The 13,547-nt window shown below is 35.8% G+C and overlaps 1 protein-coding gene across 3 annotated transcripts in view; it reads left to right on the top strand.

Annotated features, from left to right (window-relative positions):
• LOC127841358 (transmembrane protein 209-like) overlaps positions 1-13,547 on the top strand; it is a 52,824-nt gene that overhangs the window by 6,016 nt on the left and 33,261 nt on the right. For all 3 annotated transcript variants that reach the window (XR_008030943.1, XM_052370165.1, XM_052370166.1), the window contains exons 2-4: positions 8,869-9,029; positions 9,712-9,770; positions 12,655-12,786. Coding sequence is in view for 2 of the 3 variants with exons in the window: in XM_052370165.1 (XP_052226125.1) it covers positions 8,869-9,029; positions 9,712-9,770; positions 12,655-12,786 (352 nt within the window). In the remaining variant the exon portion in view is untranslated. The remainder of the gene's footprint in view (positions 1-8,868; positions 9,030-9,711; positions 9,771-12,654; positions 12,787-13,547) is intronic.

Here is a 13,547-nt window from a genome sequence, read left to right on the forward strand (position 1 = left end):
GCGGGTTCTGGTCGGATGATTTTTTACAGAGTTATTGCCCTTTGAAATTTTCCATTAACTGTACATATAGTGCAATTCTTGTCCGGGCTATTTCTCAGCAACTAATAACGATTCAATGAAACTTTATAGGAAGCTTCACTACCAAAAGGAGATGTGCATATTATCAGCGGGTTCTGGTCGGATGATTTTTCACAGAGTTATTGCCCTTTTAAATTTTATATATAAATATTCTTGTCCCCCCAACTACTGTGCCCTCAAGACGTTTCCTTTTATCTGAATATATAGTGCAATATTGTGACAAAAAAAACTTTGAGGAGCATCACCCGTCTCCGACGGTTTCTTGTTTTTACCTTTGACCTTGAAGGATGACCTTGACCTTTCACCACTCATAATGTGCAGCTCCATGAGATACACATGCATGCCGAATATGAAGTTGCTATCTTCAATATTGCAAAAGTTATGGCAAAATGTTAAAGTTGGAGCAAACATACCAACAGACAGACAGGGCAAAAACAATATGCCCCCCACTATAGTGGTGGGGGACATAAAAATGATGTTAAAAGTATATTATTTTTCTGCATGTCAAGTTTATTTACATGATCATTAAACACAGACAAATATGGTGCAAATACCCTCCATTTCATTTGTCAAGACCTTTTTGTGTTGAAGTTTAAAAGGCAACATAGTGACTGTAATTTAGGAACAGTTACTGAGGCTTGATTGGTCATTTACGGCTCGGGTACTACTTACATGTACCGCTGGTATTCTTAAGTATACTTACATGTACCCCGGGTACGGTAAATATACTAAAACATACCTGGGAATTTTCACGCTAAATCGGTTGTTGTCTGTTATTTTTTTTTAATTAATTATGTTCACATTCATGTCAAATTTTCTGTACAAAGGCCTCTATATTATCAAAACTCTTACTCAAAAAGCATGTTGATACAGTTTGTGTTTAAAGATTAGTTTGTTGAAGATAAGCAATATCGTTTTAGGGTTATCGGTGACCCGGGGTACATTTAAGTATACTTAAGAGTACCCAAGGTACATGTAAGAAGTACCCGAGCCGACAATGACCAATCAAGCGTTACTGAGAGAGTTGGATGTGCATTGTGATAAACCATGTTTTATGAAGCAAAAAAATGAGTAAAACATATTGTAAACTGTTCTAATATGTAACTACATGTATTACAGAATCATCAATGATTATATGCACTTTTGAATAAATTAAAGCTTGTCGGTTTTTTTTAGGTCACAGTGACCTTAGACCTTGTTACCCAAAAATGGGTGTGGCATATAGAACTCATCAAGGTGCATCTACATATGAAGTTAAAAAGTTGCAGGTGGAAGCACTTTGATTTTAGAGCAAAATGTCAAAGTTTTAGCACGATGCGGAAGGCAGACGGCGGGCGACGAGCTGGCTATGACAATACCTTGGGTAAAAAGGTTTCCCTGGAATATTACATAATTATAGTGTCTGTCTAGCTACTTTTATCAGAAGGTCCCACTTTGATACCCACTGGCAATGAGGGAGGGTCCTCAAGATCATCTCTGAAGACACAAAGTATTGGTTCTACTCGGGAAATAGACTCCAGTGTCTTGATAAGCATCATACTTTTTCAGGAATCAAGCTTTAATACAAAGAGTTAAATAAATATTTATATGTGAAAGTGTATGATATTAATGTGAAAATACTGAGCAAAAGCCGGGGATTGAACCCACGACCTCCAGAGTGGTAGTCAGACACTTTAACCGCGTCGCTAAAGAGCTAGCCCAACAGCCTTAGTGACCTTATTTCACTACACTCCTCCCCCTTTTAATGTTTCAAGGCCCAGACACGCTCGCTACAGCGTGTCTTGCATCTGCATGGCCATCCCAGAAACCATTAAACAGCTCAGACCCAGTCCCGCATTCACAGTTCGTTTTTTGCCTCGTCGCCATTAATGTGAAAATACTGAGCTCAAGCCGGGCATAAAACCCACGACCTCCAGAGTGGTAGTCAGACACTTTAACCGCGTCGCTAAAGAGCTAGCCCAACAGCAAGGCTGTTGGAAGTGACCTTATTTCACTACAATATGTTAGTAAAATAAACACTGCACAATTATTTATTTTACCTGTATACAAGTACCATTCCAATCTTGGCAGATAGTGAACTATTTTAAAAGCACCATAACTATGAAACACTTATATAAGGCATATCGCAGTGTTCCACAGAAATGATGCTGTTGATAATTCAGCATGATGATTAGACATTTCTAAATTCCGTTTCCACTTACGACGTTAGTAACAATTCCAGTGAGTTCATGGACTTTGCACACAGTGAAAAACAACACTATTCCACTGTAACACGGTACGAAAGATTGATTTATGCAATAAATCGTCTATTGATTCCGTGTGAGCCATCTCACTCTCTGTTCAATGTTTGTTATATATGCTTTTTCTCAAATATTCGCAACACATTACGAAAACAACACTGTGTAAACACCCTACCGGATGTTGACAGTTTGAATATAACCCCAAAGAAAACCGAATGTACAATAAAGAAATCGTAGATTGCGAGAGCGATTTACGAGGACATTTACGAGGGCGTTATTGAAACGGTTTACGAGAATCGTAAATCCAATCGCAACTACCCGAGTTACGATATCGTTATATTTACGATACGATATCTTATTGAAACGGTCCCCGGGGTTTTTTCCCACGTTTTGGGAAGATAGCCCATGGCTTTGGATTTGGGAATTTTATCGGCATTTTCATGAAATTGGGAAAATAAATTCATTAGCCTTTTTTTCCACACGAAAAGTCCACAGATAAGGGAAATACTTAATTTGATATAACTCTTTATAATCATTCAAATTAAAAAAAAAAATCGTATAATACTTTGTTTGGGGTAATTGAATTAAAATTGAGATAAAATACACATTAGACACTTCTACTAAAAAAAAAAAAAAATATTTTTTTTTTTTGTAAATTGGGAATTTTTTGCCGCATTTTGATAAAAAAAAGTATACTTTTTGGGATTGGGAACATAGCCCAATTTCGGCTATAAAATCGGGCCAAAAAAAAACCTGTAGATAGTAATTTTCAGGGGTCCTGTCAATAAAAATGAGGGTCAAAATATTATGCTGGCTGTATCAAAGTCAATTAGTTAAAAGTATAGTTATTGATTATTTACCTAAACAATAGCCGAGATTTAACACTTACCTATACAATTAAAGATTGTATTTATTTTTATAGTTTGATCTTGCTTGCCAGAGAATATGCTATGGTAACCTCAGTAAGCTTTTCTTTCATAGCGACATAAATAGCTCACATTTACTCAATGTAATCTCAATTCGGGACTTAGCACCCTACAACAGCAGGTTCTCGATAACACGATTGGTTGATAAATCAACAAGCGAGACAACTCGTACATCCTTCTAGAAAACTACGTACTGCAGTTGTCTTTCAGAGTTTCTTGATAATATGACGTGAACCAATACATCAAAATGATTGTGCGCCCCATGGGACGCAAATTAACAAATATGACAGGTCCTGACTTGCATTTTATGCGTATTTGACGCAGAATATTGTGTCCCGTAAAAGCCTGGGGACCGTTTCAATAAGCTATCTGAATTTAGTTGCAATAATCCAACTCCCTGCTGTTTACCCTCTGGGAGTTGCAACTGGTTACAGCATATTCCATGTCATTATCTCCTGCCTGAAATCTGGGCGGTACTTTAATCAGTAATATAAGCAACATAAACTATTTTCTGGCATTAATAAACTCAAACAGATCATATATATATCACTAAAGCGCAAATCAAAAACAACTTACATGATGTGGTGTGCTCATAGAATAATTATATTAAGACAGGGTTTCAAACACTTCAATGGTTCATGAAAATTTGTAAGTTTTTGCAATTGAAAAATACGAAAATTCCGAACTAAACAATACGCTATTGATTATCCCCGAGAAAAACCTAATCAACCAATCGAGATCTCATGTCAAATCAAACAATCATAATACAGTCCAGGGGTTTTTATCTGATGTTGGGAAAAGGGCCTGGCCTTTTTAGAGGGGAAAAATCGCGCAAAACGTCGGATTTCGGGGGAAAAAATTGCATGAAACGCCGGATTTTGAGGAAAATATGCAGGGTCTTCCCCAGGCCATTTAAGCGCCCCTTTCCGGGGCGCTTGAATTTTGAAATCAGAGTCCCCGGGGCGCTTGAAATTTTCCGATCAGTGTATACTTCAGTAAAAGAAAGTGGAGATTGTCCAAAAAAATCAAGGTTTTCCTATCAGTGTATCAATATTCCCTGTTTAAAAAGAGCACTCGGTACCTACTTTCACAAGTAATCGCCATAAACACCACATGGGGTAATGGATAATCCACTGATAAGAGAATAGCATGACGCGCGTATCGATTATTCTAGCCACATTACACGGTCATTTAAATGCTGACAAGGATGTATCTGGTAACTTTCCAGTCGTCAAACTGTGAAGTTCATCATCCAATCGGTTACGCGAATGCTTATGAGGGCGGGGTTAACTATCGACCATTATTTTTGATTGACGTCGGGCATGAAGTAAGAGTTTATCGCAGCTTGATTAGCAAGAAGTTGTACCATTTGAGTAATATAAAACCGGTAATTAGTACAGTACAGAACATTAAAGACGGTTTCGAGCATCATCATCACACCTTTTTACTGTAAACAAGTGACTCATAATTAATACGAGAAATTAATTGCAAGTGGTAAACAATTAATTATTATAGCGAGTAAGTTGTGCAAATGACTCCCGGTTACAATTATGTGATAACAATTTATTTAATTCCAGTACATGTATATTTCAACATGTCCATTTATAGAACTGATTCACCTCGTTTTTCTGACATTTATTCGACACGTTATGCGCTTTAACAAATTTTCCTTGAATTAATTACGCACACTTATAAATGTTTCGTCCGATAATCGATAGTTAGAAGACTGATGATGGCAACCGGCCGTGATTCTCGTGGACAACGTACATTTCATGCATAATTCCGTCAAAACATTTATTCGACTCGTAAGTGTTTAAACAAATTATCGTTGAATATATAACGCAACGGTTAATATTTGTTGAAATCTCAAATGGGAATAATCAAATTTGTAATCCGAAACCCATTCCCGTAAGTCGATGTTAACGCGTTTTTAATCCGAAACGCACTTCCGAATGTAAATGTTACCGCAACGTTAAATATTTTTGCTTCAAATTAGCAGTGCAAATTTATTTTGTGTCGAATCTTTTTCTCAACTAAAAAGAGCGCGAAAATTATGCAACATGTACAACGTCGCGTCTATTGCATACAAATGGCGTGTATTGAGCGTTTTAACAAGCACAGGCATATTCAGAGGCAATATTTCATCAAATCTATAAATAGTCACTTAAAAAATGGCAAGGTTTGTGTTAAAGAAATAACTGAAAGCTTTTATCGTTAATATTTACCAGAAAGAGATTGATAAAAACGGAATAAACGGGATTATCGGGTAATAAATGGGAGGCGGAAAACTACAACGGGCGAGGCATGGTATGGTATTGCGCAAGGGGGGGTTAGAGGGTTAGGGTTTGGGTTAGTGTTAGGGTCGGGTTAGGGTTTGGGTTAGCCTAAACCCAACCCTAACCCTAACCCGACCCCTAATCCTAACCCTTACCCTAACCCTTTTTTGGGGTTATTACCCCTGACCATGCCTCGCCCGTAATAAATAGAAACTTGAAAAATAGTAAGTATACAGTAATAGAGTCGGGTTGAAACGGGTGTATTAGGGGAATCGTTCGAGTCGGGATTTTACTATCTGTGCGGAAAAGTTTTAAAACAATTTAACAATATAAAAGATATATATTTTTAAATGACTGGGGGATTTTTTTGAAGAGTCATAGCGCACCAAATGACGTCTTTTGACGCTGTTTTTCTTTGAGTTATAACGCACCACAGAACGTGAATTGACACGTTAAATTAAAAAAAAATCAACGTCGGGAGGGGACACCCCTCCCAAACCCGCCCCCGATCGGCCCCGGGGCGCCTGAAAAAATTCCTGCGGAAGGCACTGATATGGAAAGTCTTAAAAAATAAATATAACATATTTTACTGGGGTTTTATAAAACAAATTCAAGGCAACAGATAATCAAATTATGCAATATTTTTCTATTTTCTACACTGGATCAGGTGAACTTATATATTTAAAGGTTACAAAAAAAAAAATTGGGGTGGGGGGAAAAGAATATGAAATCTAGGGGGAAATTTACCTGCTGAGGGGGGAAAAAATCCGAGGGAAAAGGGCCGTTTTTCGACAGGTCACAAAGAAGGGGAAAAAACCTGTACACCGACTTTCTACGGAACCTTCGTAAGATAGATCAAATCAAAACTTCGACTTTCGGTTTGATACCGTAATAACTCTATGTTTTCGGACACTCTAAGTTTTCGGACACCCCTTTTTTAGCAAAAATAATTATTTTTCGTGACTCTTAATTTTCGGACACACGAGTTTTCGTCCATAATTAATGTCTCTAAGTTTTCGGACAGCATATTTTACAGCGCTATTTTGCCAAATTTCGGTCCTGTTCGATATCTCATGACATCGATCATGGGGTTTTACAACCAGATTAACATCATAAAACACAGCAGGTGCATGCTGAGGGCAACGGACCATTACATTTGCGTTTTGGGTGGATAACCTTGTAAACCGGTATTAAACAATGGTTTCGCCCGATTGCATTTGAATTGATGCCGTTTTAAGGAAGCAGTATGTTTAATATTATATATCTTTGTTCCATATAATTTCAGGTAGCAAAGCTGTGTGGTTGTATTTATTGAAAAGCAGAGAACGAAGAGTACAACACAATAAATTATTGCACATGGATTTATTGCTTTTATTTCAATTTACCGGTAATATAAGACCAACAAACACAACACACCCGGTTCATACCGGTAATGACATTCATTTTCATTCATGTTGGGCATAATTATTGATGAATGACATTTATAGATAAAACAAATTCCTTATGAACATTACAACTTCTGAAAAAAGGTTGTATTGAAATAAAAACGCATGTTACGATTACCGGAACATGTAAGAACAATTCTTTTGAAGGATTGAATGAGTCTTTTCCTAAACTCAGAGCCCCGTTTCTTTTACATTTTCACAAACTTATCCATAATTAAAAGTGAACAATTATATTGCTAAAATAACATTCGAAGTCTCAGGGTAATTTGAATGATGGAATTTATCAAACAGATTAAAGCTAATATACCGATAATGCAGATTGAACGTCGATTGGATCGTTATAATTCACCAATCAGATTAAAGAAATCAGTAATTAAACGTTAAAAGCCATAGTGGAACAACGTAATAATGTCAATTAGTGCCAATTATGATAATCTTAAACAACTTTCTTTTGAAAATAAGCGTTATGACAATTACCAGGCGTAGTGCCAATTAACAGTTCAATTATCTACCGCAATGGTACTACCCCTTTCTCAGTAAAATAACTGTGATAAATATACTTAACGCTTCAAAGTGTGATGCACCCTATTACAAGTTTTACGAACAATGGAAGGTGTTAGACAACAACTATTGGAAATGAACAAACAAAGAATTCATATTTTCCTTTTTTTATTGCGTAAATTACAGGTTCATACTAGCGAGTATCGGTACATCATATGCTCATCTTTGAACTCGTTGGTCAAAGTACAACCTTGTAGTAACTTTCTGTAAAATAAATTAAGCATTTAAAATAATTAAAAATGCAGTGCAAACATATATGAATGTAATTTATACTATACGGCACGGTTTTTTTACAAGCACGTGATAATATCGGTAGTCGTCGATACAATTGACGCTATTTTCGGACACTTTAATTTTCGACCCTAAGTTTTCGGACACCGGTATTTTGTGAATATTTTTCGTATCTAAGTTTTCGGACACGAAAAAAAATAATTATTTTTATGTGTCCGAAAACATAGAGTAATTACGGTAATGTTTTTTTTGTTTAAAGCTTTTATCCACAGACAACACGTAAATTGATATGGATTGTAACAGGTATTGTGTTTGTTACGCTGTTTTGGGATAATTGAATTCGAATTTATAGGCAAACTTGAGTCATTTTTTGTGTTAGTTTTGTAAAAAAAATAATTATAAAGATAAAAATATTTATTTATTTTTTTTTCTGTCTTTATTTTGTGGGTTTTTCAATAATACACACTTCTTAATGACTGGTAACTGTTAGATTTATTTTAATTTAGCAGGGCCCTCAATCTATCAAATCTGCGGCCGAAATTCGGCCGCGGTCCCCCACCTGAAAAGTATAATTTTTTCCCCTTTTGGGGGAAAAAACTCCCCCTGAAATTAATTTTTTTTTTTTTAATAAGATGTGTCTCATGATTATTATATCTCAATTCTATTTCAATTCAATCTTGTCAAACATACTAAATTATGAAAAAAGAAATGAATATAGTGCAAACATGTACAAATGTAATAATGAGAGAGAAAGTAAAAAAATATCCCCCCAAAAGCGAAACGCCGCGAAAATTCCCCCTCATGACAGTAGTGACCCGCTTCCCCTAAAATGGATTGAGGGCCCTGTTTAGAAGTCTAAATCACATTATTTTTTATTAAAAATTACAAGGTATTAAAAACTTTCATACCACTTGGAAATAATTCAAGAGAAAAAAACGTGAAATTACTTTCACTTTTTACCTCTAAATTAAGGGTCTGATGATATCTTACAGAAGTTCCCACATAATGCAGCTTCAGACTTGTAATAACTGTAAACCCCAGCAACAAAAAGCTGGCTATTAATTATTTGCTTTGGATAGACATGATTATACAGAAGGATCTATTCTTTCAGATGGGCCAGCCCGAAAGCCCCTCCCCCTTGCCCCAAGGAAAGACATCCACAGAAATTCTTGAGAAATCCTGGAAAAAACGTCTGTCATACCGAGATGTCAGACATTCTCAGAAGTCCACTGTGTTCTGCATTGTTGCGATTGTTGCAATATATATTGAAATGTAATGTTTTCCTTTACTTTGAGAAAGTATTATAACACCACCTTAGAATAAGATAAGCAGTGATAAATTTATTAAATGTGGTTAGAAAAAATTCAGATTCAGTTTTTAATCTTAGAGAAATTCCTATAATATTGATATTTGAATAATAAGTGAAAGTAAGGTAAATAAAACAGATAAAAGAATAGCACTGGTAAAATGTTTATTTTCCCCTACCGGTGAAATCGGAGGGGACTTATGGTTTGCGCTCCGTGTGTCAGTCAGTCAGTCTGTCCGTCCGTCACACTTTTCTGGATCCTGCGATAACTTAAAAAGTACATGTACTTCATATTTTTTAATGAAACTTTAAACATGGTTAGATGGCAATATGGGGATTATGCACGTCATTTCATTTTGTTCCTATGTTGAAAATTCTGGTTGCTATGGTAACAAATACATAAAATAAAAAAAATCTGACAATGGTGGAGTTTCACCGTTAGGGGACCATATTGCTTGACAATAGTCTTGTTCTAATTATATTCAAGAAATGCAGTTACAAACAAAACAATTTGAATCAGTTCAAGTTTGTAATTAATGTTTAATAAGTTAAATAAGTATCTGATGAATGTTATCAAGCTCTTCACACATTTTTGTCTGATACTTGTATAAGGTATATATTTTTCAAAACCTTTATTACGGATTTCAGGAACACACACATATTTGAAACGATTTTCAAGACCAACACATCAGTTTTTTGGTATATAGGTAATGTTCTGTTTTCTTGTTTTATTTAAAATAAAGATTTTAAATATTCTACTTTGTGTTCATTTGTAAATGCCCACACCATCAATGCAGTGGGGGGTCAAAATAGAGGTTGGTTAGTTGTTAAGATGTATGTATGATACCTATGTAGGGATTCTTTTAACTCTGTCAATTGTTGACATATTGACGGTCATTCAAATAACTAGAAATGTTAAACATATTGAGATTATGTGTCAGGTTGAAGAACCAGATCCATAAGTTAAAAGTCAAGGACACACTTATCGGACAAAGGTCAAATGTAAGATTTTGAGCCATAGATCCCGTTCAGCATGAAAACAATTGTCAGGGCTTAAGTATTCAGCTTGGGGAAATGGCAAGTTCTACACAAAAACAAGCACATAGGGTCATAACATTTGTCATTTGCAGGGTTCGACACTAAGGCACGTCCGACAGTGATTGTCTAGTAAGATCGGTGGTCGGGCTAGTAAAACTGTGGGCAAGCTTGTCCGACTGGTCGTACATACAAAATCTTTACTGATTCATATAACTAAAACTAACCGAAAACCTTTTTCCTTTGATGTGTAAAATAACTATTGTATCCATTTTTTACATCAGAACAAAACTAGCGTATATAAATAAACGCGGAGCATTCACATGATTGCTATTTTTAGACGCGAAGGAGAGCTTCCCGCAGCAATAGCTTGTTTCCATTGGTAAAGTTGTCATGAATATTAACCCTTTGCATGCTGGGAAATTTGTAGTCTGCTAAAATGTTGTCTGCTGAATTTCTAAAATTAGCATTTTCTTCATTTTTTTTCAAAGAATACTATCAGAATAGCAAACAGTTTGGATCCAGATGAGACGCCACAGAACGTGGCGTCTCATCTGGATCCAAACTGTTTGCAAAGACCTTCAAAATTCGGTTCCAGCACTGAAAGAGTTAATGATTTTCTGCAGTGTCGTAGAACTTTACATCATGTTTTTACGACTTCTATCGAAAATCGGTATCGTCAATGTAAACATTTTGGCGAAGCAGACGAGAGAATGTAATTTAAAGAATGGCTTTGTTCAAGATTGGATTTTCGTCCGACAAAAAAGTTAATAAAGAAGAATCCGACGGTAAAACTGACACAGATTATGATGGAAAAGGGCCTTGGAGCTGTGGTAGCATGGAGCACAGCGGTCAAGGAGTCCAGAATTTGATAACGTTTAATAAATGTCACCTGCTGTACAGACATCATTTGTTTAACTGGTGATAAACAGTGAAATTACAACAAACAATTTATGTTGGAAAATAGTTTTATTTTATTTTTTACTCTGTGCATCAAAATAACTTTCTTGTGTTCACTTATTATTTTCTGATAAAACCTGATTAAACAGTGACACGACACAATTCTGTTTATTTGCTATGTCATTTATGGTCTAGTAGACATCAGATTCGGGCTAGTACATTATAAGAGGAGCTAGTTTGATGGTCTGGCTGTAAAAAAAGTTAATGTCGAACCCTGATTTGTGCAAAAGTTATTATCCGCTGCATTTGGCAAGATCTCAACATGAAACTTCATGGGTTTATATATGTCAATTATGGGAAGTGGCATGCACAAGAACCACAAGAATCCTTAAATAAGAGTTATTGCCTTTGTTTTTTGTTGTTTTGTATGATGTAACTTTCCAGGACTAAATCTCAGATACTTAAGAAGATTTCAACATGAAACTTCATGGGTGTGCAGAAATCAATGAGGAGAATTACAATCCATAACATCAATAACCTTACACTTTGTAATTGTCCCCTACCGGTTTCACCGGAGGGGACTTATGGTTTGCGCTCTGTGTGTCTGTCTGTCTGTCTGTCTGTGAGTCTGTCTGTCTGTCACACTTTTCTTGATCCTGCGATAACTTTAAACGTTCTTCATATTTTTTCATGAAACTTGAAACATGGATAGATGGCAAGATGGAGATTATGCATGTCATTTCATTTTGTTCCTACGTCAAGATTTTTGGTTGCTATGGTAACAAATAGACTAGAAATACTGCTGAAAATGGTGGTTTTCAGGATCCTGCGATAACTTTAAAAGCTCTTATTATTTTTTCATGAAACTTTAAACATGGATAGATGGCAATATGGACATTATGCACGTTATTTCATTTTGTTCCTACGTTAAAAATTATGGTTGCTTTGACAACACATAATAAAAAAATTATTTTTGACAATGGTGGAGCCGGTAGGGGACCTATATTGCTTGGCAATAGTCTTGTTTTATTTGAGTTCTGCAACCATCCATGAACACAGTTTATTTGGCAGGGGATATCAATTCAACTAATTTGCTTGCTTTTTTGTCCCCTACCGGTTTCACCGGAGGGGACTTATGGTTTGCGCTCTGTGTGTCAGTCAGTCTGTCTGTGTGTCCTTCACACTTTTCTGGATCCTGCAATAACTTTCAAAGTTCTTAATATTTTTTCATGAAACTTGAAACATGGATAGATGGCAATATGGGCATTATGCACGTCATTTCATTTTGTTCCTACGTCAAAAATTGTGGTTGCTATAGCAACCAAAAAAAAAATTCTGAAAATGGTGGAATTTCTGACAATGGTGGAGCCGGTAGGGGACCATATTGCTTGACAATAACTTTGTTTAATTTAGCTTATTTATGACTTGCTTGTATTTTATAAACAAACATAAACTAGCACTTCTTTTTAAAACTTATTTGAATTTATTCTGGTACACGTGGTAACCTAAACTCTGGCAAACACTTTTTAATAATGCATTGAATTGTCAATGTCAAATTTTAAAACCCAGTATTTGTTGAATTAAATTATTATTATTTATGTTCAGTTTAGTCTTTCATTTATGACATATACTAATAATGGCTGTTTACTTTTCCAGAAAGTTGGTTGCTGATAATCTTTGTGTTAGCTGTGATTGTTGATTGCACAAGATTCCTGTGGTACAAGTGGTTCAATACACAAGTCCCAGTGACAGAGACACAGAAACGTCTACTGGGGGTCAGGGATAATGGTAGGTAACTCTTACAACAAGGTTATTGTGTTCATGCTAGCTGTGGTAGTCCACTGTGCCTGGAACCTGTGGTAAAAGTTGTTCAGTTTACAGGTCACAGTGACAGAGACTCAGAATCGTCTACTGGGGGTCAGGCACAATGGTAGGTAACTCTTACAAGGTTATTGGGTTCATGCTAGCTGTGGTAGTCCACTGTGCCTGGAACCTGTGGTAAAAGTTGTTCAATATATAATACAGGTCACAGTGACAGAAACTCAGAAACTTCTACTGGGGGTCAGGGACAATCGTTAACTCTTGCAAGATCAGATATAGCTTGTAAACGTTTTTAGAGCTTTTCTGAGTGAGTAAAACAGATATTTGTGGGAAACATATTTGTTCAAAATCACCTTTGCATGAATCTAATACTTCGCAAGTATGTCTGGAAATGAAATTACGCAAAATGTGTACCCTACAAACTCAAATGATTCAATAGTATTCCAGATCCAGGTTAATTATGACATGCTTTAGGGATTAAAAAATCAAATAAAAAATAAAAATTAGTATTAAAGGGGACTTTTCACGTTTTGGTAAATTTACAAAATAAAAAATTAGGTTCAGATACGCAAATTTTCGTTGCAGTTATGATATTTGTGAGGAAACAGTAATACTGAACATTTTCCATGCTCTATGATATCCATTATGTGCATCGTTTGACGCTTTAAAAACCTGAAAATTATAAAACGCTGCAAGTGCAACGCAAAACAATTGAAAAATTTGGAGAG

Source organism: Dreissena polymorpha, chromosome 8 (assembly GCF_020536995.1).
Source record: "Dreissena polymorpha isolate Duluth1 chromosome 8, UMN_Dpol_1.0, whole genome shotgun sequence".
Lineage (NCBI taxonomy): Eukaryota > Metazoa > Mollusca > Bivalvia > Myida > Dreissenidae > Dreissena > Dreissena polymorpha.